This window comes from Cetorhinus maximus, chromosome 9, assembly GCF_964194155.1.
Source record: "Cetorhinus maximus chromosome 9, sCetMax3.hap1.1, whole genome shotgun sequence".
NCBI lineage: Eukaryota > Metazoa > Chordata > Chondrichthyes > Lamniformes > Cetorhinidae > Cetorhinus > Cetorhinus maximus.
Genome location: NC_135887.1, coordinates 112,710,864 through 112,738,064, shown reverse-complemented (window position 1 = coordinate 112,738,064; position 27,201 = coordinate 112,710,864). Strand labels below are relative to the sequence as shown.

The 27,201-nt window shown below is 42.2% G+C and overlaps 2 protein-coding genes across 8 annotated transcripts in view; one reads left to right on the top strand and one right to left on the bottom strand.

The window, feature by feature from the left end:
* Positions 1 to 11,224, top strand: part of btbd10b (BTB (POZ) domain containing 10b) — a 102,207-nt gene extending 90,983 nt beyond the window's left edge. For all 5 annotated transcript variants that reach the window (XM_078549386.1, XM_078549389.1, XM_078549388.1 and 2 more), the window contains 2 exons: positions 4,148 to 4,258; positions 10,259 to 11,224. In XM_078549386.1, the coding sequence (XP_078405512.1) occupies positions 4,148 to 4,258; positions 10,259 to 10,569 (422 nt within the window). In that variant the 3' untranslated portion in view covers positions 10,570 to 11,224. The remainder of the gene's footprint in view (positions 1 to 4,147; positions 4,259 to 10,258) is intronic.
* A 1,820-nt stretch (positions 11,225 to 13,044) lies between these two features.
* bmal1a (basic helix-loop-helix ARNT like 1a) overlaps positions 13,045 to 27,201 on the bottom strand; it is a 56,215-nt gene continuing 42,058 nt past the window's right edge. For all 3 annotated transcript variants that reach the window (XM_078549381.1, XM_078549382.1, XM_078549383.1), the window contains 4 exons: positions 25,232 to 25,340; positions 23,357 to 23,450; positions 19,099 to 19,201; positions 13,045 to 14,055 (listed from right to left, as the gene is read on the bottom strand). In XM_078549381.1, the coding sequence (XP_078405507.1) occupies positions 13,898 to 14,055; positions 19,099 to 19,201; positions 23,357 to 23,450; positions 25,232 to 25,340 (464 nt within the window). In that variant the 3' untranslated portion in view covers positions 13,045 to 13,897. The remainder of the gene's footprint in view (positions 14,056 to 19,098; positions 19,202 to 23,356; positions 23,451 to 25,231; positions 25,341 to 27,201) is intronic.

Below are 27,201 nucleotides of genomic sequence, written 5' to 3'. Positions count from 1 at the left end.
TGAAAATGTGGACAGAGTGAATTTAGAATCTGATACCCACCTTTCCCATTGTGGAATGGCACATCACTCCTGTGTGAAGAAACATTTTTGTCTGCGGTACTAAAGGCTTGGTAAACTGTACCCAACTGATCTTTGTACCTTTTCAGAAAGATGGGGAGAAAACTGAGCAGAGAATATTTAATGCACCAGATTCTTCCCAGTCAATAAGTAACAAATCCTGTGTGCGAGACATTCTGAAGTCCCAAAGGACTCACTTATCCTGAAATGTAAAGACCATCCTGAGTGCAGGCATCAGGAGAGTTCCCTTCATGTTTGCAGCAAAGAAACTGAAGTTTTCACTTGCAAGGAAGAGCATAACTAGAGGCCATGAATATAAGAAATCAAGGTGGGAATTCAGAAGAAACTTCTTTACCCAGAGTGGTGAGAATGTGGAACAACATGCTACCACAGGGAGTGGTTGAGGCAAATGGGATAGATACCGTTAAGAGAAAAGAAAGTGCTTTTGTGGCCACTGGACATCTTAAAGCACTTCATTTCAAAAGTACTTCAGTAGCTGTAATGTAGGAATGTATGTAGGAAACACTGGATAAGTAGATGAGTGAGAAGGGAGTAGAGGGTATTGCTGATGAGAATTAGGTGAAGAATGATGGGAGGAGGCTGAAGGGAAAATAAACACTGTCATGGGCTTGTTGGAATGGATGGCCTGTTTCTGTGCTATACATCGTGTAATTCTATGCAAGTTTCATCTAATTGTTTAACAGTAGAACACTAGATATAATCTCTTGGTTACTCCCAGCATTGGAGTGAGGAGAAGTGGCATTTGTGTTACTTTGGATTAATAGTGTTTGATAAACTACTTCAGTAACCTTGATCTAAAAACAATGGAGTGTGCAGATTCCCATTTCCAAGGGGAGTTCTGTTAGACAAAAAGCAGAAATAATTGCATTTTTATAGCACCTTCTATAACATCAGGTGTCCTAAAGCATTTTGCGGCCATTGAATTACTTCTTGAATTATAGTCACTCTTGTAATGTAGGAACCAGAGCAACCAATTTGCGCAAAGCAAGGACCCAGAAAGAGCAATGTGATAATGACCAGATAATCTCTTGTTTGTTTTGGTTATGTTAATTGAGGGATAAATATTGGTTGGGGCACCAGGGAGAACTTGCGTGCTCCTTCTCAAAATAGTGCTACGTGATCTTTTACATCCATCTCCTGGGGCAGATGAGGCCTCGGTTTAAAATCTCATCCAAGACAGCACCTCCTGAGAATGCTAGGAAGTTTGTCTAGATTTTGTGCTTCGATCTTGTATGTATAAAAGTAGCTGGTAGATGTATGTTTCTGCAGCTACAGAAAGTCCCTCTCGAGCAACGTAGAGGCAACTGATTGTGCTGACCTTGGTGTTTTGGATCCTTGCTAAGTACCTGTATCTTTGTGGGGTTGTGATGAAGGGTTATTTTTCTTCAGCCAGTCAGTACAGAACCCTTTTAAAACCAAGTGACTACACCTGGTAGTAAACTAAGAGCTGAGGTTCAATCATCAGAGGAGCTGTGCTACAGTCTCTGAGGAGAAAGCTGCTTGCTGGGGGCATCTTTCTGAATGTTCAAAAATAGCTATTGCCTTTCTGTTGAGATCTGCGTCATAGCGCCAGCTTACATAACAGCTCTGGGATTTATCAAAGGGACAAGCAAAGGTTTTACTGATCTGACCTTAAAACGCGTCCATTATCACCCAAGCTCTATCTGGTCACCCGCCCTCTACTTGATCTGGAGTTAAGATGCTCAGTTCTTGGATCCAACCTTAAGTACTTAGATTTATTTAGCACAATAGTTTTCTTTTGTCCTGCCCCGACTAATCAAAATCCAACAGATCTAAATAGGCCAATCTAAATTTAAGAATATCTTTAAACAAGAGGTGACATGGCATTGCTGCAAACTGATTTGTGGAATGTATCCTCTCCTGCATGTGAAAGAGAGAAAGAACTTGCCCTTTCAATAGTAATTTTCATGACCTCAGAATTTCACAAAGCACTTTATGGCCAATAAAGTGCTTTTAAAGTATAGTCATTGTTGTAACATAGGGAAATATAGCAGCCAAATTGCACATAGCAAGATCCTGCAAACAACAATGTGATAATACTAGTTAATCTTTTAATATACAAGCAAAAAACTGCGGATGCTGGAAATCCAAAACAAAAACAAAAATACCTGGAAAAACTCAGCAGGTCTGGCAGCATCTGCGGAGAGGAACACAGTTAACGTTTTGAGTCCGTATGACTTCAACAGAACTAAGGAAAAATAGAAGAGAGGTGAAATATAAGCTGGTTTAAGGTGGGGGGTGGGACAGGTAGAGCTGGATAGAGGGCCAGTGATAGGAGATAACCTTTTAATCTTTTAATGTTGGTTGAAGGATAAATATTGGCCCAGGACACAAGGGAGAATGTTTCTACTCTTTTGAATACTGCCATGCGGTCATTTATAAGAGAGCTGGGAGACCGTAGCCAGAAGAAGGAAATAAATAACAATGTTATAGTAACTAAAACACAAATTTCACAACTTGAAATGGTGAAGGAGCAGTGTGAAATTTCAAAAGATAATCACATGGCACGGACATGCATATGTACACAATGTTGTTACTGCTCTGTGCTTACTGACCTACACTGGAACCCATTCCACCAATGCCTTGTTTAAAACTGATCCACGTTTACGAATCCCTCTGTGTGGCCTTGCCTTTCCCTATCAGGCCCTACAGTCCTCCGAGATCCCTGGCCACTTGTTGCATCCCCATTTTCTTTGCTCCATCATTGGCGCCCATGCATTCAGCTGCCTGGGCACTAAGCTTCAGAATTCCCTGCCCCTCCTCCCTTTAAGACACTTTGTAAAACCTATATCTTTAACAAAAGTTTTGGTCACTTGCCCCAATATCTCCTTATGTTGTTGAATGTCAAATTTTGTTTGATAACGCTCCTGTGAACCACCTTGGGATGTTTTACCACATTAAAGATGCCATATAAATGCGAGTTGTTGTTGAACCCCCAACATTCAGACCCGGCAGTATCCAGTGATACAGCTGAGGCATAACTGCTAATATCGTGTAAGGTAGAATATGTAAAAATCAACCCATTTTGTAGCTGGGATTGTTGATGAGTACAGAGGCTCGAAGTTTCCAGTGCGAGAAAGGTCTGTCACCAGAGGGCACAGATTTGAGGTAATTGGCAGAAGAACCAGAGGAGGCATGAAGGAACATTATTTTTACACAGTGAGCTGTTGTGATCTGAAATGCACCAGTGGAAACAAAATCAATAGTAACTTTCAAAAGAGAATTGGATGAATACTTGAAGGGAAAAAAAATTACAGGGCTATGGAGAAAGGGCAGGTGACTGGGATTAGTTAGATAGCTCTGCCAAAGAGGGCACAGGCCCAATGGCAGCCTCCTGTGCTGTATGATTCTAAAGCTTAGCCAAGCAGATCTTCATTAATCACAGAGGACCCATATGCCATTGTTATCATACTAGTTTGCATCTTACTCTTCAAATTTTGCTGCAGCTGGGCAGCCATTCATGCATTGCCCCTGGCAGCTAGTTGAACGATGCTATCTTGGGACAACAAAGAGTGAAGACTCATTACCAAAGGTTAATTTTCCTATTTAAGTTCCCTGCTATCAACCCACCATTTACCACATTGGATCTAGTTTGGGACTGTGCCGAGCATTCTGTGGCAATTGTCTTTTTTTTTTGCAAACCCAACAATCGTTTAATAAAGTAGACAATACTGAGGCAAATTGGACAAAAAAAAACCATATCAGAGAGCAATGCTGGTATGTGCACTCAATGCATCCTGCAGCTTTGTGTGTCCTTCACACAGACCCACAGGCACACACGCCGATGCACCCTTTTTCCTTCCTCCCCATTATTTATTTACTACATTTCCCCTGAGCTCTCTGGTTTCTCTGCTTAGGACACCTCTTTTGTCTGATCCCAGACAGCAAGTATTAGAACTTAACGTGCTTTTGCGAAACATGGAAGCTATAATTTAGGAGTGACTTGATGCTTCTGAACCTGTTAAATGGACTACAAAGAAAATAAACAGAAATGAATCTAACACATTTCCTTATCAAAGTTGTGGTAATGTCAGTCTTGTTTTCCAAGTTATTTACAGTACAAAGTTATACCGATTCTTCAAATATATCGAGAACCGAGATGTAGCCAAGACTGTTCTAAAAGAGCGAGGATTGAAGAAGATCAGATTGGGTATTGAAGGTAAGCTCTGTTTTTGCCTAGATATCATTGAATAAACTTTATACGTAATGGTAAGTACTTGGGAAACTTGGGAGTAAAGTGCATTACAGGGTGAAGTTTAACAATATGTTTTTGTGTGGAACTTAAATCACTTCATTATATTTAATGTACTATGTGAGTGAGGTGTGTTGACTGATGCCCTGGTTGTATTGGTCAGGCTATTTAGCACACTGAATATCTGGCTGCTTCTGGTACTTTGCCACCCTGAGACCTACATTATGTATTATGTGCAATTTCAGAAGTAGTACTAACACCTTGTAAATGCAGCTGATATTACCAGTCTGGTACACACTTACGATATTGACTCAGATTCATTCAACTTGACAATTGGTAGATATGAGCAGATTTGTTCTATTCCAGACTTTTGCCTCCAGCAGCATTTACTCCCCTGATGTGATGAAGTGTCTCCGTGAAACATAGAAAATATTGGTCAGGACAAAACCAGCTCCATGCAGCCTTTTGCGTATAGTTGTGATGCCCTGCACGCCATATCAAGAGACACTTCATCGCCCACCCTCTCAAGGTGGCATACAGTCTCCTGGGAGAGGAAATCAATCCAGATCAAAAAACAGAAGGCCAATTAGGGAGACAGGTGTGGGGTGGTGGGGGAAGAGAACAATTGATAAATTTGTCTCTGACCTCCCTCGATAATTGAGACTAGCCAAGGTTACTGCTCTGGCCATGATCTATTATTTGGTACCTACCTCATGTATGATATGATCTCCTGCCCCAGCCATGAGCCTGTCCAGCACACACCTTCCTGAAGGTGCTTGATGAATCAGCACTCAGTGTATACCTTCAGTAGAGATGTGAATGATAGCTAGCTAGGGTGTAGTCCAAATCTGGAGCATTTTATATTTGGTGTCTCAAGGTGAGAGATGTTAATGCTTGGTAATGGAACTCCAATTTCAGGTGCTTGTATCAGCATTAAACTCACGGTATCAAGCAGAGCCAAACATAGAAAAAAAACACTCAACTCTTCTCGCATCAGTCATGCTGTGACCTTGGAGAGATTGCCCATCTGTGACAGCCAAATGTTACAGGCCCACATCCTCAAGAAACTGCTCTGAGACTCCTTCAACCCATCCCACCAGCTTACATGGGGGTTTTTTATCTCATCAGTTTCAGCCGGATTTGAACCCGGCTGTCAAAGACCATCATCTATCCAATAGTCCACCCGGGATTGATGGGCTATATTGCCACTGTTATGTCTCTAAATGCAGCAAGAGAATCCTCTGCACAAACATCAGTCTTGTGACAGATCTGTAAAAGTGAACCCTGTACTAGGAACATAGGAACAGGAGTAGACCATTCAGTTAGATGATGGCCGATCTGTATCTTAACTCCTTTTACCCACCTTGGTTCTGTGAACCTTAATTGCCTAACAAAAATCTATCAATCTCTCCTTTGTAATTTTAAATTGACCCCTAGCCTCAACAATTTTTGGGGGTAGATTGTTCTAGATTTCCATTGCCCTTTGTGTGAAGTGCTTCCTGACAACATCCCTGAATAGCCTAGCCCTAATTTTAAGGTTATGCCCCCTTGATCTGGACTCCACCAATGCTATCCAATCAACTTGCAGCTAGATCTGGACAATAGCCAGGCTTGGGCTTACAAGTGGCAAGTAATATTCACGCCACACAAGTACCAGGCAATGACCATCTCCAAGAAGACAGAATCTAACCATCGCACCTTGACATTCAATGACATTACCATCGCTGAATCCCTAGCCTCTACAGCCCTCTGCATCAACATCCTGGGAGTTACCATTGACCAGAAACTGAACTAGCCACACAAATACTGTGGCTACAAGAGCAGATCAGAGGCTAGGAGCCCTGCAGCGAATAATTCGCCTCCTGGCTCCCCAAAGCCTGTCCACCAGCGACAAAGCACAAGTCAGGAGTGTGATGGAATACTCTCCATTTGTCTGGATGAGTGCAGCTCCAACAACACTTGAAGCTTGACACCATCCAGGACAAAGCAGCCAGCTTGATTGATACCCCATCCAAAACATTCACTCCCTCCACCGCCGATGCACTGTGATAGCAGTGTTTACCATCTACAACTTGCACTGCAGGAACTTACCAAGGCTCCTTAGATGGCACCTTCCAAACCCACAGCCATCTAGGACAAGGGCAGCAGATGCATTGAAACCACCAACTGGAAGCTCCCCTCCAAGCCACACAATCCTGAGTTGGAAATATATTGCCATTCCTTCACTGTTGCTGAGTCAAAATCCTGGAACTCCCTCCTTAATAGCACTATGGACATACCTATATTCACCACCACCTTCTCAAAGGCAGTTAGGGATGGGCGATAAATGCTGGCCTTGCCAGCGATGTTCACATCCCTTGAATGAATTTTTAAAAAACTATTTCATTGAGTGCTGTGCAGTCATCAACAAACATCCCAGTTCTGACTTTATGATGGAGGGAAGGCCCATAAGACCATAAAATGTAGGAACAGAAGTAGGCCATTCAGCCCATCGAGTCTGCTCTGCCATTTAATGAGATCATGGCTGTGATCTGATGATCCTCAACTCCACTTTCTTGCGTTTTCCCCATAACCCTTGATTCCCTTATTGATTTAAAATCTGTCTATCTCAGCCTTGAATATACTTAACGACCCAGTCTCTACAGCCCTCTGCAGTAAAAAATTTCACAGATTCACTACCCTCTGAGAGAAGAAATTCCTTCTCATCTCTCTGAAATGGGTGATCCCTTTGAGTTTATGCCCTCTGGTCCTAGATTCTCCCACAAGGGGAAACAATCTCTCAGCATCTACCCTGTCAAGTCTCTTGTACGTTTCAATAAGGTCACCTCTCATTCTTCTAAACTCCAATGAGTACAGGTCCAACCTACTCAACCTCTCCTCATAAGAAAATCCTCCATACCCCGACATCAACCTAGTGAACCTTCTCTGGACTGCCTCCAATGCCTATATATCTTCCCTTAGATAAGGGGACCAAAACAGTTCACAGTATTCTAGATGTGGTCTAACTAGTGCCTTGTATAGTTTTAGCAAGACTTCCCTATTTCTATACTCCATTCCCTTTGAAATAAAGACCAACATTCCATTTGTCTTCCGTATTACCTGCTGAACTTGTATGCTAGCTTTTTGTGATTCATGCACAAGGACCCCTAAATCCCTCTGTGCTGCAGCCTTCTGCAGTCTTTCTCCATTTAAATAATATTCAGCTCCTCTATTCTTCCTGCTAAAGTGCACCACCTCACATTTTCCCACATTATACTCCATCTGCCAAGTTTTTGCCCACTCACTTAATCTGTCTGTGGACTCTTTGTGTCATCCTCATCACTTGCCTTCCCACCTATTTTTGTGTCATCTGCAAACTTGGCGATAATATATTCACTTTCCTCATCCAAGTCATTAATATATATTGTAAATAATTGTGGCCCCTGCATTCATCCCTGTGGCACTCCACTAGTTACAGGTTGTCATCCTGAAAATGCCCCCCTTATCCCAACTCTGTCTTCTATTGGTTAGCCAATCCTTTGCCTATACTAATATACTACTAATATACTACCCGCAACACCATGGGCTCTTATCTGATTAAGTAGCCTTATGTGCGGTACCTTCGGAACGCCTTTTGGAAATCCAAATATATTGTATCCACTGACTCCCCTTTATCTATCCTGCTTGTTACCTCCTCAAAGAATTCTGATAAATTTGTCAGACATTTCCCCTTCATGAAGCCATGCTGACTCTGCTTGATTATATTATGCATTTCTAAATGTTCTGCTATTACATCCTTTATAATAGACTCTAACCATTAATGAAGCAGCTAACCATAGTTGGGCTTAGGACACTAGCCTGAGGATGTCCTGAGGTGAATTTAATGGCCTCCACCAAGGGCAACCATCTTCCATTGTGCTGGTAGGACTTCCAACCAGTGGAGAGTTTCCCCTGATTCCCATTGACTTCAGTTTTGCTGGGGTTCCTTGGTGCCACACCGAGTCAAATACTGCTTCGATGTTAAGGGCAGTCACTCTCTCACCTCTGGAATTCAGCTCTTTTGGTTGTGTTTGGACCAAGGCTGTAATGATGCCTGAAGCTGAATGACCCTGGCAGAACATACAAATTAGGAACAGGAGTAAGGCAATTCGGTCCCTCAAGCCTGCTCCGTCATTCAGTAACATCATGGCTGATCTGATTGTACCTCAACTTTCCTTCCTACCTCCTATACCCTTTGACTCCCTTGTCAATCAAGAATCTGTCCTAATTGAACCTAAAAATTTTCAATGACTCTGCCTCCACAGCTGTCTAGGGAAGAGAGTTCCACAGACTCAGTCCACCTGAGAGAGAAAAAAATTCTCCACATCTGTCTTACATGGGTGACCCTTTATTTTTATACTGTCCCCTAGTTCTTGTCTATTCCACAAGGGGAAACATCTTAGCACCCATGCTGTCAAGCCCCCTCAGGATCTTATGTTTCAATAAGATAACCTCTCATGCTTCTAAACTGCATTGGATACAGGTCCAACCTTTTCTCATAGGATCACCCCCTCATCCCAGGAATCAGTCAAGTGTGCCTTCTCAGAACTGCTAATGCAATTATATCCTTTTTTTAAAAAAATGAGACCAAAACTATATGCAATACTCTCCATGTGATCTCACCAGTATCCTATACAACTATGGAAAAACATCCCTACTTTTATACTCCATTCCCTTGCAATAATGACAACTTCCATTTGCCTTTCTAATCAATTGCTGTACCTGCATATTAATTTTGAGATTCATATACCAGGACACCCAGATCCCTCTTCTGCAATTTCTCCCCATTTAAATAATATGTTGCTTTTTTATTCTTCATGCCAAAATGGACAAGTTCACATTTTCCCACATTATACTACATCTGCCAAATTTTTGCTCACTCACTTAAGGAGTCTGCAAAGGGATATAGAATTTGTGAAGAGGACGTAATCTAGCTTTCTTACCTGTCTTTGTCATCAGCAATTTTAGCAACCATGCATTTGATTCTGTCATCCACATAATTAATATAGATTGTAAATAGTTAAGGCCCAGTACTAATCCCTGTGGCACTCCATTCATTACATCTTCCCAACCTGAAAATGAACTATTTATCCTACTGTTTCCTGTTCACTAACAATCCTCTATCCATGCTAATGTGTTACCCCCTACGCCATGAGCTCTTATATTGTGCAGTAACATATGAAATAGCACCCTTGTTAAATGCTTTCTAGAAATCTAAGAATAGCACATCCACAGGTTCCCTTTTATCCACATTGCTTGTTTCTTCCACAAAAAACTAATAAATTAGCCAAACACGATTTCCTTTTCCTGCCTCCTGCCTGATTTCATTGAGATTGGTGAACACATTATTGTTGAGTAAGTGCTACTTGATGGCACTATTGACAACAATTTGCTGATGATCGAAAAGAGGCTGATGAGACAGTAATTGGACATTCAAATTTGTCCTGCCTTTTGTGGTCAGGACATGGCTGGGTAATTTTCTATGTTGTTGGGTAGTGCCAGTGTTGTAAATGTACTGGAACAGTTTGGCTAGGGGCATGTCTTTTGAATGGGATATTAAAATGAGTTTCCATCCACCCTTTAGGGAGGTAAAAGATCCCATGTGACTATTCAAATAGGAACAGGGGAGTTCTCTCCACTGTCCCAACCAATATTTATCCCTCAAGCAATGTCACCAAAAGTGATTAGCTGATCATTCCTGCAACAGTAGCTGCCCTTTCTGATACTTTTGGGAAATTCTAAGAATGTAAAAGGCATTGAGGTCCACTACCCCCCAACCTCTACTTATTGTTTCCCCTTGCCTCTTTCACTAACTTTTACTTCCTTCTGCTCCTCGCTCCTCCTTCCCCATTCCACTGCTTTCAAGATTCAAAAGGCCCTCAACCTAGGAAAGTTTGTTTGTGCCTCCTGCTTTGTTCTTGGTTCCAGTAATGCCTCTGTGTTGTTCAGGTTACCCCACATACAAGGAGAAGGTAAAAAAAAGGCCGGGCGGCCGGCCTGAGGTCATCTACAACTATGTCCAGCGACCATTCATCAGGATGTCCTGGGAGAAGGAAGAGGGCAAGAGCCGCCATGTCGATTTCCAGTGTGTGAAGAGCAAGTCCATTACCAACCTGGCGGCAGCAGCAGCGGATATCCCACAGGACCAGCTGGTAGTCATGCACCCAACGCCCCAGGTGGACGAGCTGGATGTTCTGCCCAACCACCCTGCCAACAGCAATAATGACCTGGAGCTTGACCCCCAACCCCCAGCTGTCTGACAATGCGTGTGATGGGGGTGGGGGAAGAGGAGGCTGTTAAGCATGCTGCTGGTGATTGACGTCGTCCTGATGCGTTTCTGTGCAAGACAGTGTGTCAGCATCGTACACCAATATGAACAAAGTATGATCATAACCAAGTGACCTGCTGCACGTCTTAAGTTAAACTTTTTTTTTTATCATCTACATTGCCAAAAGTAAATGGCTTTTGGTGTTGGGAAGAAGGGAAAGGAATGCCTTTGCTGTTGTTTTTTCTTCCTCCACATTCTTATTTTTAAATGCACACCGTTACTTAAAAAGGCTGTTGCAGTCTAGGTGCTACGTATCGGGGAATGGCTTTGGTCTGTACTTGTCTTTTAGCCAAGTGTTCAGTGAAATGCAATTAAATTTCTGCTGGCGCAGCACACTCAACACAACGTGTGGTGACAGTTTAGTGAAAGGGAATGTTCAGATCTTGCACACCAAATTAACCCTGGTGGTTCAAAGTACTCGCTCTTCAGGTTGGTGTGGGGTATAAAGTATATATTCTAGGTATTGCTGTCCAGTGGAGCCATTTTGAAGTCTTTTAATTTTCTGAAGCATATGTACATGTTGCAGGAGTGTTCCTTGTATTTCTAACAGCTGATGAATGATTATATAAATAAACATCACAAGCATTTGTCCTTTTTTGTGTGAAATTTTCTTGAAAATGGGTCAGTTTTCATGGGCCCTTCCAGTAACTTCAGCTCTTCAGTTTGCCTTTTCTCGTCACAAGGGGACATCCCACACAGCAAAGTGTGAAAATGATAAGATCTGTTTTAGTGATATTGGTTGAGGGCAGGGTAATCAGCTGTCCTGATTGTACAGGTCAGTTTTCTCCCCTCTTTTTCCCCCCACACACAACCCCCAATAGTCTGGACAGAAGCTTCCCTTATTTTTATTCCCTAAGCTGTAGAGAACTCCCCTGCTCTTCAAACTAAGACAACAACCTTTTATGTCCACTGAAGTCAGCAGATGGGGCCTCAGTTAAACATATTATCCAAGGCAATACCCCAGACAGTTCAGCTTTCCCTCAATCCAAACCAGTACTCCCAGTGTGGTACGGAAGTGCTCAAGGTTTTGAATCCACTACCTTCTGACTCAGGCAAAAGTTCTATCTGCTAAGCCATGGTTGATGGTGGTTTTAATTTCTCAAAACAATTAGGTGATCTATATAAATACAAGCCAGACATAGCAAGGTAGCCATCTGGTTTCTGAGAACCTGCATCATTAATTTTCATGGTAACATTGAATCTGGAGTTGAGATATTTGACTACTAATTTATAAACAGTTCACACAACCTACATTAATTTCCAAGTGTTGACTCTGTACCCTTGTTTGCAGATGAGTTGTCTTTAACAGGATTGGTTTTCTCGTACAAGTCAGGAAAGATTCAAGGAACTGGCATGCTTCGGTAATAATACTATATGTCCCTTACAGTCTTACATTTCTGTAGCACCCTTCACCGCCTAATGATGTCCTGAAGTGTTTAACATTTTGAAATGTAGCCATGTCTGTAATTTCAGAAAATCCGATTAACCATATACATTATCCACTGTTGGAAAATCCAATTAAACATCCCTTCATCCTCTTACTTAATCTCAGCAAGCAAGTTCCTTAATTTCATTGAAGTGTAATATAACTAAATTGACAAGTTTCCATAAATTGTCACATTTGAAAATTAACAACTTTCACTTTACCTAATTTGACAAGTCCCTATAAATTATGCTATATGCACAGCTAGCACGAGTTTAAATACACCTTTTCATTCATCAGCAATCTCCCTCACTACTGTATATGGAGTGTCTCGGTGAAGTATACTTACTACATAAAGGCAATTTTTTTTCTTTTAACTTCAGGACATCCCAAAGTGCTTTATAACTAATGAGGTAATGTTGAAGCCCAGCTGCCAAGCGTGTGCTTGGGAGGAACAGGTTCCCAAAACACTCCTTCCACTGGGGGGGTTTTCCTCATCATGTGGATCTGTTGTAGACTACAGATTAATTGCTGTGGTTAGTTAATAATTTCAATTTATTTAGCACCTTCTAAAACCCCATAAGAGCATTATTAAATAAAATATGACACTGATTCACATAAGGAGATACCGGTAATAGGACAGATAACCAAAAGCTTGGTCAGAGATCTTTTAAGGAGCATCTTAAAAGAGGACAGTGAGGTCTAGGGAGAGAATTCCAAAACAGCCCCAATATTGGAGCAATGAAAATCAGGCTTGCTGAATTAGAGGAACATAGAGATTTGAGGGTTAAGTATTTTGAAACTCCCATCATCATTGTATTATGTGGCAAATTAGTCAGATCTTGGTCTTATTTGCGTAGCAATTCTTATGCGCTCTCATTCTTGCCGTAAAATAAATCTATTCAGTTTACAATTCCAGAAGCGCAAGTTTGTTGTAGTCTTTGCCTCAACTCTCCGCATAAAAACCTTCATCTGCGATCTCTGTAAATGGTCTGTTTTCTTTATTATATGTTTAGCTTTTTAAAAATACGTTGAAAAAGTTAAAAAGCAGTGTAAAGCTGTGCACTTGCATGCAGGTGTACAATCCTGTGGGATATCGCCCGATGCATTGGATGAAGAGGTACAAGTCATGCAATAGCAGACACACTTCAAGCAGGGGTAATATGGCTTAAGGAATAAATTAAAATGAATTTAATGTACATAACAAAAAAAATCAAGATCTTGTCTATTATGGGATAAGAGGGGACAGAACATCAGTACAAATCCAGTTTACATAGTATATACAAATATATTAACTTAGGTTAAGGTTTTAAGACAGCATTTCTCTCTGTACAAAGTGATTTCTGTAAAAAAAAAACTGTACAAATGGCAAACAAGATCAACTCTGCAGTTTTGAAACTGCATTTCATAACTAATACAATAAATATATGTGTATATATACCTTGGACAAAGCGATGCAAGAATAAAAACCAAATTTTAACAATTAGTTTTGAAGAGGAGATTACACATTGGGAATCTAGTGTTTTTTTAAAAAAAAAACTACTGCAAAGTTAAGCTCCAGAAAGTGCTTCTGTTCAATTTTTAAAAAAAATCAAGCTTAAAATATCAGCAGAAACTCACCAGTATTTCAACGTTAACATAGCAACTTGCTTCATAGACTCAATGGGGTGAGGCATTTTTGTGGGATCCACACACAAGTGTCTCAGCTACATGCAAGTCAAAGCAACACGCAGACACACACACATTGGCAATAAGTCCGATGAGTGGCTCCATCAGTGTTTATATGAATGCAGTCTTCTTCGTATAAACTACTTGGGCTGCCAACTTAACACACTGTTTAGAGGGGCCATGGCAAGTCGCTAAAATCAACCGGACCACCCAGCCCTGCGTCTGCCTCCAGAAGGCTCATGATCACTGCCATGGCTGCTTCATCATTGCTGGGACTGCTAGATGAACGATCCTCGATCATGTCGATGCCTAGGTGAGAGTTGCCACCTGAAAGAAGGGGAGAAGGGCAGGGGGGGCGGTGGGGTGGCATAAAAGTGAACTTGGATGAAGGCAAAAGCAAGTTAACAGTACAGCAACCACAATAGAGAACTCAGCTATGGCTGGTCAAAGGTTTTATGAAAGCAAAATGCTACAGGTGCTGGGAAATCCGCAATAAAATGAAAATGCTAGGACTATTCAGCAGGTCATGCTGCTTATACCTTAAGAATTTATTAAATGTATTAAGTGTTTGAATCTTCAGGAGCTATAAATCTAAATATAGAATCTTTTAACAAATATAGTGCCTTGAACGTAATAAAACATCCCAAGGTGCTTCATAGGAGCATTATAAAGTATGACAAAAAGCCACTTAAGGAGATATTGGTCAGATGACCAAAAACTTGGTCATAGGTGTTAAAGGGCATCTTAAAGGAGGAAAGCGAAGTAGACACGGAGAGGCGTGTAGGGAATTGCAGAGCTTAGGGCCTAGGCAGCTGAAGGCACTGCTGCCAATGGAGTGATCGACAGACTATGGAGCGATTTTGAAACAAGGATGAGAATTTTAAAATTAAGGCGTTTCTTGACCAGAAGCCAATGTAGGTCAGAGACCACAGGGGTGATAGGTAAACTGGACTTGGTGAGTTAAGACACAGGAAACAGAGCTTTGAATGACCTCAAGTTTACGAAGGGTAGAATATGGGAAACCAGCCAAAACTGCATTGGGTTAGCAAGAGTAAAGCTAACAACGAATGAGGGTTCCAGCAGCAGATGAACTGAGATAAGGGGTGAAGTTGAGCAATATTAAGTAGGTGGAAATAGGCAGTCTCAATGATGACACAAAAACGAGATCAGAAACACATCTTGCATTCAATGTGGCACAATATTGCAAATAGACTGGTTTGGTCTCAGACTGTTGCCAGGGAGAGGGATGGTGTCAGTAACTAGGGAAAGGACTTTGGAGTGGGGACCAAAAACAATGGCTTCAGTCTTCCTAATATTTAATTGGAGGAAATTTCTGCTCATCCAGTACTGGATGTTGGATAAGCAGTCTGATTAATTAGCAACAGTTTGAGGAGTTAAGAGCGGTGGTGGACAGGTAGAGCTAGATGTCCTCAGCTTACATGTGAAAACTAATTCTGTGCCTTCGAATTATGTCATCGAGGGGCAGCATGTAGATGAGAAATAGGAGGGGTCAAGGATAGATCATTGGGGAACACCAGAGATAACAGAGTGGGAGTGGGAAGAGAAGCCATTGCAAGTGATTCTGTGGCTATGGTTAGATAGATAAGAATGGAACTAGCTGGATGACAATGGAGAGGCTTTGGAGAAAGATGGTGTGGTTAACCATGTCTAAGGCTACAGACAGGTAAAGGAGAATGAGGAGGAAAAGTTCACCTTTGTCACAGTCACACAGGATATCACTTGTGACTGATAAGAGCCACAGTAGGGGCAGAAATATGATTACAGGAATTCAAACATGGAATACTGGGAAAGGTGGGCACAGATTTTGGAGGTGACCACATGCTCGAGGTCTTTGGAGAGGAAAGTGAGGTTGGAGATTTGCAAGGATGGTGAGGTCAAAGGTTTTGTTTTGAGGCGAGAGATGCTGATGGCAGACTTAAAAGGAGAGAAAGACAATACCGGAAGACACAGAACCATTAACGATATCAGCTAATATGGGTAACATCAAAGGGGGCCATTCAGCCCATTCTGCTTCTGCTGGCTCTTTGAACGAGCTATCCAATTAGTCCCACTTCCCTGCTCTTTCCCATAGCCCTGTAAATTTTTCCCCTTCAAGTATTTATCCAATTCCCTTCTGAAAGTTACTTTCAGGCAGCACATTCCAGATCATAAGAACTCTCCAAGCAAAAATAATTCCCCTCCTCTAACCTCTGGTTCTTTTGCCAACGATCTTAAATCTGTGTTTTCTGGTTACTAACTCTCCTACCAGTGGAAACAGCTTTTCTTTTTTGACTTTATCAAAATCCTTCATCATCTTGAATCCCCCTATTAATCTTTTCTGCTCCAAGGGGACTGACCCCAGCGTCTCCAGTTTTTCCACATAACTGAAGTCCTTCATTGCTGATACCATTCCAGTAAATCTCTGCACCCCTTCCTAGGCCTTGACATCCTCCCTAAAGTGCAGCGTCCAGAATTGGACGCAATACTCCAGCTGAGGCCTATCAATGAATATGCCAGACATGCCTGTTATTCACTTGGATTTCACGTTTGGTAGGGAAGTAAGGGCGTTCGCCGCTGATGTTGAAGAAAGCATCCTACCATGATCTAGCGATCACAGTAGCGTGGAATTCCCCTTTCTCAAGTCAAGGGGATCTCTCTCCAGGCATGCAGCAGCAGTGATACCACCAAGCAGGGAAAACAGTCAATCATATTGAAGTATTCACACAGGCAGCAAGTCAGGAAGTTAAAAGCATTAAATATCCTTCAGTCTTAATTTACATTTTCAGATAGCAAAAGATATAATTGCGATTGGATTAAGATAAAGAGAAAATTGAGGTAAACATGTTTTTAAAAAATGTTGATATTTGACTAATATAAAATTAGCTTTTCAGGGCCAGTGAAGGTGTTTAGCAGTAATTGTGAAGTTACTTTGCCGTTCAAAATCCATCACCTCATTCGACAAGGTATAACCTTCAAGTGTTTTCAAAGCAAGACTAATAGTGCAAGAGTGGAAGATTTAGTCAATTCATAAGATTTCCCATTGATTGTAGTCTGGGGGAGCCTCAACAATGCACCCTGTGGAGGAGCACAGACTCACTGGCAGCAACTTCTGCATTTCCATCTTATTCTGCGCATGTGCGTCATTAGTTTCAGTGGAGTAATAACAGAGAACGCTCACAATTTTATTGTCATTACCACCGCAAAATCCAGGCCAGTACATGCAATAATTGCAGAAGTAAGTAAGTGTGAAAAGCCTGAGGAGTGAGTATCCCCTGACAAGAATCTGTCAGATAGCTCCTGTTAGCTGGATATTGAGACTCTGCAGCCTTTATTACAGGCAGTCAGCTGGATTACTGTTGAGTGCCTCAAATTAAATGGACCATTCAGTATTAACTACGTCAAAAACTTGAATCACAGGCTTTGGCTGAATATGTAATTATTTCCACAAACCATGAATCATCCCTTATAAAACTAAGCTCCTGCGCCATTAGTAAAGCAAACCATTAAGATTCCACAGTTAAAATATGCACTTTTCATGTGACATTATCTGACTTGCAGGTAATCCTGTACTGAATAAAAAAGGAAAATGCAGCAAGTATACAACAGGTTGGACAGCATACATAGAAAGACAGATTAATGTCTTGGGTGCAGCCCATCACCAGAACATGGGAGTTGGAAAATAAGAGAATGCTCTTTAGTGGGAGCAGGGGTAGGCTATTCAGCCCCTCGACTCTGTTCTACAATGAGAACAGCAGTGGGCCATTTAGCCCCTTGAGCCTACTCTGAGCAAAGTAAAAGGTCACGGGCACAAGCTTGGTTTTTTCACTTGCTCTCTCCCACATTACTTCCAATTTTGCTTAGTCCTTGTCAGAGGACTCATCTCACAGTTCTAATCAAGGGTTCAAAAACTTTCAGGGTTACTTGGAAGTCTCCGGGAATGAACGACTTATCTGTGAAACACAGGTGCAAACAGAACATGAGATAAAAATCATAAGGCCACTGAAAAAAAGATGGTGGATTTTATTTCTCATCCTTGGAGCAGTCTTGTTTATTGGTTTAAAATATTGCAGTTTGGGTGGGGGTTGAGAAAGCTGTTTGACTGTCAGTCAAGAATTGTCCAATTGTGTAACGGTGGCTTTCTGATTGCCTGGGAAGGCCCGGTGTTGCAAGGGTGGGTGTGTTGAGTGACTAATATTGTGGGAGGGAGGACAATGGAGGCCCTAAAGAAAAAAGATGTGCCTAGCACCTTCCACAGCCTCAGGACATCCCAAAGAACTTTACAGCCAACGAAGAACCTTTAAGTGGAGTCACTGTTAGAATGTAGAAAAAGCAGTAGCCTGAGAGGGCAAAGAGAGGTTTGGTTCAACGTTTCATCTGAAAGATGGCACTTAGGACAGAGCAGCACTCCCTCAGTACTGCCCCTCCGACAGCAAAGAAACAGGTCTTTGGGCCCAACGGGTCCTGCCCCTCTTCATCTCATCCCTTCAGCAGAGCCATCTATTCCTTTTTCCCTCGTTTTTATCTAGTTTCCTCTTCAATACACATCTGATATTTGTTTCAACTATGTTGTGGAAGGGAGAATGTAAAACGACAAGATGGGATGCGACAAGGAAATAGAAGTGCATTAGAATCAAAGATACATTGGAGCACAGGAGGCCATTAGGCCCTTCAAGTCCATGCCGGCTCTCTGTAGAGTAATCCAGTCAGTTCCATTCCATCGCTCTACACCTGTAACCCTACAAGTTTATTTTGCTCACGTGCCTATTCAATTTCCTTCTGAAATCATTCTTCGTCTCTGCCTCTGCCACCTTTGTAGGCAGCGAGTTACAGGTCATTAACACTCACTACATAAAAAAGGGTCTTCCACCCTTCCCCCTGCATCTATTCCCCAAAACCTTAAGATCTGTGTGCCCTACTCCATGTCCATCAGCTAATGAGAAGTTTTTCTTTGTCTACCTTGTCTCAACCTGTCTTAATCTTGCATCCTCTATCAGTTCTCCCCTTAACCTTCTTTGCTCAAAGAAAAAAGAGCTTCTCCAACCTAATCTTATAGCAGAAATTCCTCATCCCTGGAGCCATTCTGGTAAATCTCCTCTGTACCCTCTCAAGGACCCTCACATTCTTCTTAAAAAGCATGGTGACCAGAACTGGACGCAATATTTTATTTGTATTCTATTTGTAGCCTAACCAGAGCTTTATAGAGACAGCTAGTACCAACACAGGCACAATGGGCCTTCTCCTGTGCTGAAATTTCTATGATTTGACCATATTTTACACTGCCACTCATCAAGTATTCAGTGCAGGATACAGGTTGTGAACTTGGGGAAACTGATATGATTTGCCATCGATACCAAAGACAGCAACACTTACTAAGTAGAGAGCTGCCATCAGTGTATGGATAACCAGTGCTGTCTGTCACCTGCCCGGGCAATACTCCTGCATTGGCCGTGTCTGACGTGCCACCATTCAGAATCTAGAGAGAGACAGAGAACAACATCAGCACCAGACTCAAAGAATAAACCAGATACAACTGTATACACAGCCCCACTAGCACTGACTCACCCTTTAACTACACTATGTACAACAAAGACAGCTTATGTGTATAAAGTGTGCGATTCAATTTTCAGCTTGTTTAAGGACAGATTTTAGATTCAATGTCAGAAGGTGGTTCTTTTCCCAGAGAATAGCAGGTCTCTGGTACAGGCTGCCACCTAGCGTTTGGACTAGGTTGCTGAATTACTTCATGAGGGAGCTGGATCTGTATCTCGCTGAAATGGACATCACCTTCGACAAAAGACATTAATCAGGGCTGGAGTGATCTTGGCTGGTTTCCCAGATTTATTTCCCCCTAATTCAGTGGTTCTCAAACTTTTTTGTTTGCTGGAAGGATTCCTTAACAGATCGATTAATAACGATGGGTCACTCTATCGCCATTTAAGTTACAACACTATAAAATACTCATGACATGAAAGTGCTGCATATTTTCACAGAATCCCAGAATTGTTACAGTGCAGGAGGCCATTTGGCCCATCATGTCTGCATCAGTTCTCCAATTCACTTAGTGCCATTCTCCCTGTAACCTGCACATTCTTCCTTTTCAGATAATAGTCTAATTCCCTTTTGAATGCTTCAATTGACCTAGCCTCCAACATACTCTCAGGCAGTGCATTCCAGACCTTAGCCACTCACTGCGTGAACGAGTTTTTTCTCATGTTGCTTTTGCTTCTTCGCCAATTACTTTAAATCTGTCCTCTCGTTCTTGATCCTTTCATGAGTGGGAACAATTTCGCCCAACTACTCTGTCCAGACTCCTCATGATTTTGAATATCTCGGCCAAATCTCCTCTCACTCTTTTCTCCAAGGAAAACAGTCCCAACTTCTCCAGTCTATCTTCATACCTGAAGTTATTCATTCCTGGAACCATTCTCGTGAATCTTCTCTGCACTCTCTGCAATGCATTCACATCCTTCCTAAAGTGCGGCACCCAGAACTTTCACGCAATACTCCAGCTGAGGCCAAATTAGTGTCTTATACAAGTTCATCATAACCTCCTTGCTCTTGTACTCTATGCCCCTATTAATAAAGCCTTGGACAATGTATGCTTTATTAACTGCTCTCTCCACCTGTCCTGTCACCTTCAATGACTTATGCACATACACAGCCAGGTCTCTCTGCTCCTGCAACCCCGTTAGAGTTGTACCTTTTACTTTATATTGTTTCTCCATGTTCCTCCCGCTAAAATGAAACACTTCACACTTTTCTGCATTGAATTTCATCTGCACTCGTCCACCCATTCCACCAACCTATGTGTCCTTTCTAGTGTCTGAATTACTTCCTCTTTCACTGTGGCCTGGGGAGCACCTTCTTCCTTGGTAAAGGAGGTGCAAAGTATTCATTTAGTACCTCATCTATACTCTGTGCTTAAATCTCCTTTTTGGTCCTTATTCAGTCCTGCTCCTCCTGTTACCACCTTTTACTATTTATATGCCAATAAAGATGACTTTGGGATTCACTTTTATGTTAGCTGCCAGTCTCTTTTCATACTCTCTCTTTGCTTCTCTTATTTGCGTTTTCACTTCTCCTCTGAACCTTCTATATTCAGTCTGGTTCTCCATTGTATTATGCATCTGACATAAGCATACTTTTCCTTCTTTATCTTAATCTCTCTTTCTGGTGTCTAGGGAGCTCTGGATTAGTTTGCCCTACCTTTCCCTTTGAAGGAATGTATCTTGACTGTGCATGAACTCTCTCTTCTTTAAAAGATAGCCCATTTACCAACTACCGTTTATCCTGCCAACCTTTTATTCTAATTTATTCGGCTCAGCTCCACCCCTACCCCATTGAAGTTTGCTTTCCCCCAGTTAATTATTCTTCCTCTAGATTGTTCTTTGTCCTTTTCCATAGCCAACTTAAACCTTATGATACAATGATCGCTGTGCCATAAATGTTCTCCTAACGATATTTGATCCACTTGGTCAACCTCATTCCCAAGAACCAGGTCCAGCAGTGCCTCTCACCTCGCCGGACATTTTAAGAACGCTTTTAAAAAAGCGCTACTTGCTTAAAGATATCAGTGAGATGGGTGTGTCAGCTTCTCACTGCAGAGTCTGTCTATCATGAGTGTGATCTTTGACAATGAAACTTGTAGGTGACTGATGGCTCTCCAATCAGAAAAATGGATTTTTGGAGGAACATGTATTTAGGATTTGTGTCTGTGCGTGTGTGCATGTTTTATACATTTCAATAGTTAAAAATTAATTATTGATAGATAGCACTCCAGTGTTGTTTCCATTGGTTAAAACCTCAGCCGATTCTAAAGTATGATTCCAACTAATCAATGCACATAAAGGTGGTGTATATTGAGGTTGGTTGAGGTGAGTGGGTGGTGTGGGGTGGGGGGGGGGGGGTGTGTGAAGAAGAGGCGTTATTATTAGTGTTAATAACATTTAACTCCCCATCATTATTGAAACATTTTCCTGTTTCTTATGAAATGTGAGTCAGGGCTGGTTTAGTTTACAGAATCCTCTCCAACCCCGCAAAATCTCAAAGGACCCCAGTTTGAGAACCACTCACTCCCCTAAATTGCCTGGGGTCCTGTCCGGTATTCTTTCCCAGAAGATGATATATGATCCCTGGAGGGTGTCGGTCTACATTGACGCACATCTATTATGATGCACAAAGCTTTGGCAACACTGTTTTAAACAGATGAACTAATTTCACACAGTCTAGGGTAAATGTACTTGACATTTGTGAATATTTACTTGACAAGCATCTCCCACCGTTTAGTGACTGAGGAAGTAAAGCAGCCAAGAAGATCAAACGAACTCTCACACACTCTACTCTTCATCTTACCCAATTTTAACCAACAAATGGACGGAGTTATTAAAGTTCACGTATGGGCAAATTGAGTTCACATGACGAAAGGTGACGATTACTCAATTTTTAATTCGCTAATCAAAAATGCAATTAGCAACATCCACACTCCCAAATAGCCACATGTGACTAATGGCTAAATTATTGAGCAACTCTGCTGTAGAATCACTGCATTAAAATTTCCTTCAGTCTTCTGTGACCCAAATCGTCTTTGACCCATTCTTGATTTAATTCGCTTGATTTAATATGCGTTCAAGATCGCATTCGGCAATTATTTATTTTCTTTACGAAATGGAAGTTTGACATGGGCGCAGTGTCTTCACGGTTTATTCCATATGTAAAGGACATGATAATAATGATCACTTTCGCGTGTGACATTCAAAGTATGACATCTAAGTTGTGAGAGGCAACTTCACAATTTTTGTAAATAAAGCAACAAATCATCTATGCATCGTGGATGGCGAGTTTGAGGGGATGCTGGAAAAATACACAGGGGAAAAAAATTACAGCACTATGGGGAAAAAGCAGAGGGAGTGGGGCTAATTTGATAACTCTTTCAAAGACCAGCACAAGCATGATAGGCCAGACGGCCTCCTGTGCTGTATCATTTCAATAAAAAAAGACTTACATTTATGTTGCATCTTTCACAACCAAAGGAAGTCCCAAAGTGCTCTGCAGCCAATGAAGTACTTTTGAGGTGTAATAATTGTTGTAATGTAAGGAATGCAGCAGCCAATCTGCACACAGCAAGATCCCACGAGAAGCAAATTTATAATGAACAGATCACCTGTTTTTGTGATGTTGATTCGGGAGTAAATATTAGTCAGGACAGCAAGAATAACTCCACTGCCCTTCTTCGAAACAGCGTCATGGGATATTTTATGTCCACCCGAGAGGGCAGACGGGACCTCAGTTTAGCATTTCATCTGAAAGACAGCATCTCTGACAGTGCAGCACTCCCTCAGTAAGTGCTGCACTTAAAGGAAGTGTACACTACAGGCAAAAGTGCTAATCTACTACTACTGAATCTCCAGCTCACTGGTAGCTGGAGGTTATGGGATGTCTTTTGGCTGTGAATTGGAAGTAGCTGAGTGTCACCTCTGGAGCAATTCATGCTATTGTTTTTAGAGGCAACACCGCCATCCTGTGGAGAGAGTAAAAATAGCAATGGCTATTATCACTTGTTCACCATTATTGACTAAAATGGACTGGGGACATTGATGGAACCAGCTCAAGAACCAGAAGAATTTCCTACCTTCTTCCCCACTGGAGATGATGTGTCAGGAGGTGGCGTACTGGTGATATTAAGTGGACTAGAACTGCAGCTTGAAGGGGAGGATCCTCTAATCCTGTCAAATACAAAGTCACATTACAACAATAACAACTTATATTTATATAGCACCTTTGCTGTAATGAAATGTCCCAAGGTGCTCCTCAGGAATATTATAAAACAAAACATGACACTGAGCCACATAAGCAGACACTTGGTCAGGTGACCAAAAGAAGGAAAGGGAGATACAGAGGCAGAGAGATTTAGGGAGGATATTCCAGAGCTTGGGGCCTTGGCAACTGAAGGCACGGCCACCAATGGCGCAGTGATTAAACTCAGGGATGCACGAGAGGCCAGAATCAGTGGAGTGCAGATACCTCGGAGGGTTTTGGGGCTTGAGGAGATAACAGAGATAGAGAGCAGTCAGGGCATGGAGGGATTTCAAAACATGATGAGAACTTTAAAGTGAAGATGTTGCTTAATCAGGAGCCAATGTGCACCAGTGAGCACATGGTGATAGGGGAATGGGACTTGGTGCGAGTTAAGACACAGTAGCAGAGTTTTGGATGACCTCAAGTTTACTGAGGGTAGAATGTGGGTGGCCAGCCAGGAGTGCATTAGAATAGTGAAGTCTAGAGATAACGAAGCTGTAAATGAGGGTTTCAGCAGCACGTGCAGACAATGGGACAAAGTCGGGCAGCGTTACTGAGGTAGAAATTTGCGATCTTGGTGATGGCTCAAATATGAGGGTGGAAGCTCAACTTGGGGTCAAATGAGGCACCAAGGTTGCAAACTAACCATTATGGTAAACACAGAAGAACAGGAATACACCAAAAGGTAAAATAAAAATAGAATGGAATCATCGAGCCAGATAGCACAAAAGGACTCCATTTGGCCCATCATCCTTATGTAAGCCCATTGAAATTAGCTATCCAATTAGCCCCGCTCCTCTGCGCTTACCCCATTGCACTGCAAATTTTTCAAGTATTTATCCAATTCCCTTTTGAAAGTTATGACTGAATCTGCTTCCACTGCCCTTGCAGGCAGCGCATTCCAGATCACAACAACTCACAGCGTAAATAAATATCTTCCTCTCCTCCCTCTAGTTCTTTTGCAAATTATCTTAAATTTGTGTCCTCTGGTTATCTCTATCACTCTATCAAAAAAAAACTCATAATTTTGAACACCTCAATTCAATCTCCTCTTAGCCATTGCTGATATAAAAGAAGAAAGGACATTTATTTCTATAGCACCTTGCACAACCTCAGGGATGTCCCGAAGCACTTTACAGCAATTAAATCATTTTAGTTTGAAATGAAGTCACTGTTGTAATTTAGGAAATATGGCAACCAATTTGCACACAGCAAGCTCCCACAAACTGTACTGTGATAATGACCAGTTTATCAGTTTTTAGTGATTGAGGGATAAGTGTTGGCCAGGGCAATAGGGAGAACTCCTCTGCTATTCTTTGAAATGTTGTCATGGGATCATTCACGTATGCAAAAGGGGCCTTGGTTAACGTCTCATATCAAAGAGTCTGACAGTGCAGCACGCCCTTAGTAATGCACTGAGGGCATCAGCCTGGTTTCTGTGCACACAAGTGTCTGAAGTGGGACTTGAGTCCACAACCTTCTGACACAGGGGTGAGTGTTACCCACTAAGTCATGGCTATGCATTGCTGTATGAAATGGGTGTAATGCTGACCTAATATGGAGGTGGTCAAGGTTCTGAAATCTGCAAATATTTTTCACAATTTTCTAATGAATGAAGCAATGAGCTAGAGACTTAGTCAAGGCACAGAGCAGTGAATTGTATAAGGCTATTTAATCTCCACGAGTATGCCAATGATAAACAAGTTACCTTTGTAGTTCCATAACTTCCTCAGCAATCATCCGACCAATTTTTCCGGCTCCGGCACGGGTCCCCCCAGGAATGCCAGGAACAGTGGTGAGCGCACGCTTTGAACTGGCTAGACAGTGCGAGAGAAGAACCAAGAATTCAAAAGCATTTGAGGTACAATATCATAGTGCTTATATTACTAGGCTAGTAATCGAAGTGTTGCTGGACCGGGAGCCAATGTAGGTCAACGAGCTCAGGAGTGATAGGTGAATAGGACTTGGTGCAAGTTAGGACATGGGCAGCAGAGTTCTGGATGGCCTCGATCTTATGGAAGATGAAAAGCCAGCCAAGTGAAGGTTGGGATGGTCTAGTCTTGTCATATTGCCCACACCTTAGGCAGATTTTCACAGCACTAAATCATCATTTTCAAACTGTTAGGGACTTGCAGTAATGAGCAGAAAAGCCTTTCCCACACCAGGGTACTGAGGCCAACTCCGGAAGACTTCAGGGGTCTGGTGAACAATTATCAAAATTTATTCAGCGCAGGCCAGGAGTGAACACTGGAACCTCCCTGCCCTGATTGACTCACTCGCTCCATTCACCAACTGAGGCATTGGGGCAGGAGTTGAACATGCAAATTCAAAGAGCCAGTACTGGTATGATGGGCCAAATGACCTCCTTCCATGCCGTAAGCTACTATTAAATTTCAAGGAACACAAAGTTATCATGTTGATACAGCATGCAATTAGGAAAGCAATTGGCGTGTTAACCTTAAGTGCAAGAGGAGTGAAGTAAAAAATAAGTAAGTCTTGCTGCAATTGTTTAGGGCTTTGGTGAGATCACCCCTAGAAAACTGTGCTCAGTTTTGGGCTCCATAATTGAAGGATAGATATATTTACATTGAAGGCAGCAAAAGTTCACTAGATTGGTTTCTGGGATGAGGGGGCTGTCCTATGATGAGAGGCTGAGTAAATTGGGCCTACAATCTCTGGAGTTTGAAAGAATGAGAAGCGATCTCATTGCAACATACAAGATTCTGAAGGGGCTTGACAGAGTAAACACAGAGATATTGTTTCCCTTGGCTGGAGAATCTAGAACATGGATCATAGTGTCAGGGTAAGGGGCCAATCATTTAGGACTAAGATGAGGAAACATTTTTTCACTCAGAGGGTTGTGAATCGTTGGAATTCTCTACCCCAGAGCGTTGTGGATTATCCAATGGTGAATATGTTCAAGACTGAGACAGAAAGATTGTTGGTCTCTCAGGGAATCAAAGGATATGGGGGGGCAAGCAGGAAAATGGAGTTGAGGCAGAAGATCAGCCATGATCGTACTGAATGGCACAGCAGGCTTGAGGAGCCTTGTGGTCTACTCCTGCTCCTATTACGTTCATACACAAAGCCAAATTTTCCCTCAAATTGATGTTCTCTATGTGTTGAAATTCTTTAATCAAAGGATGGCTCCAGACAAATTTCATTCATCCCATGAAATACTTGAGGTAAAATAGCTTCAAAAACAGCTTCTTTCCCTTGTCTAAACGTTCCAGGTGATTAAAGCAGACTAACTAGTCTGGAATAAAACCGGATGGACCACCCGGCAACATCCTAGGCACCGGAAACAACAACGGCAATCTCAGCCCTGTCGATCCTGCAAAGCCCTCCTTACTAACATCTGGGGGCTAGTGCCAAAATTGGGAGAGCTGTCTCACAGACTAGTCAAGCAACAGCCTGACATACACATCCTCACAGAATCATATCTTACAGGTAATATCCCAGACACCACCATCACCAACCCTGGGAATGTCCTGTCCCACCGACAGGACGGACCCAGCAGAGGTGGCGGCACGGTGTTATACAGTCGGGAGGGAGTTGCCCTCCCGACTCCGGACCCCATGAAGTCTCATGGCATCAGGTCGAACATGGGCAAGGAAATCTCCTGCTGATTATCACATACTGCCCTCCCTCAGCTGATGAATCAGTGCTCCTCCATGT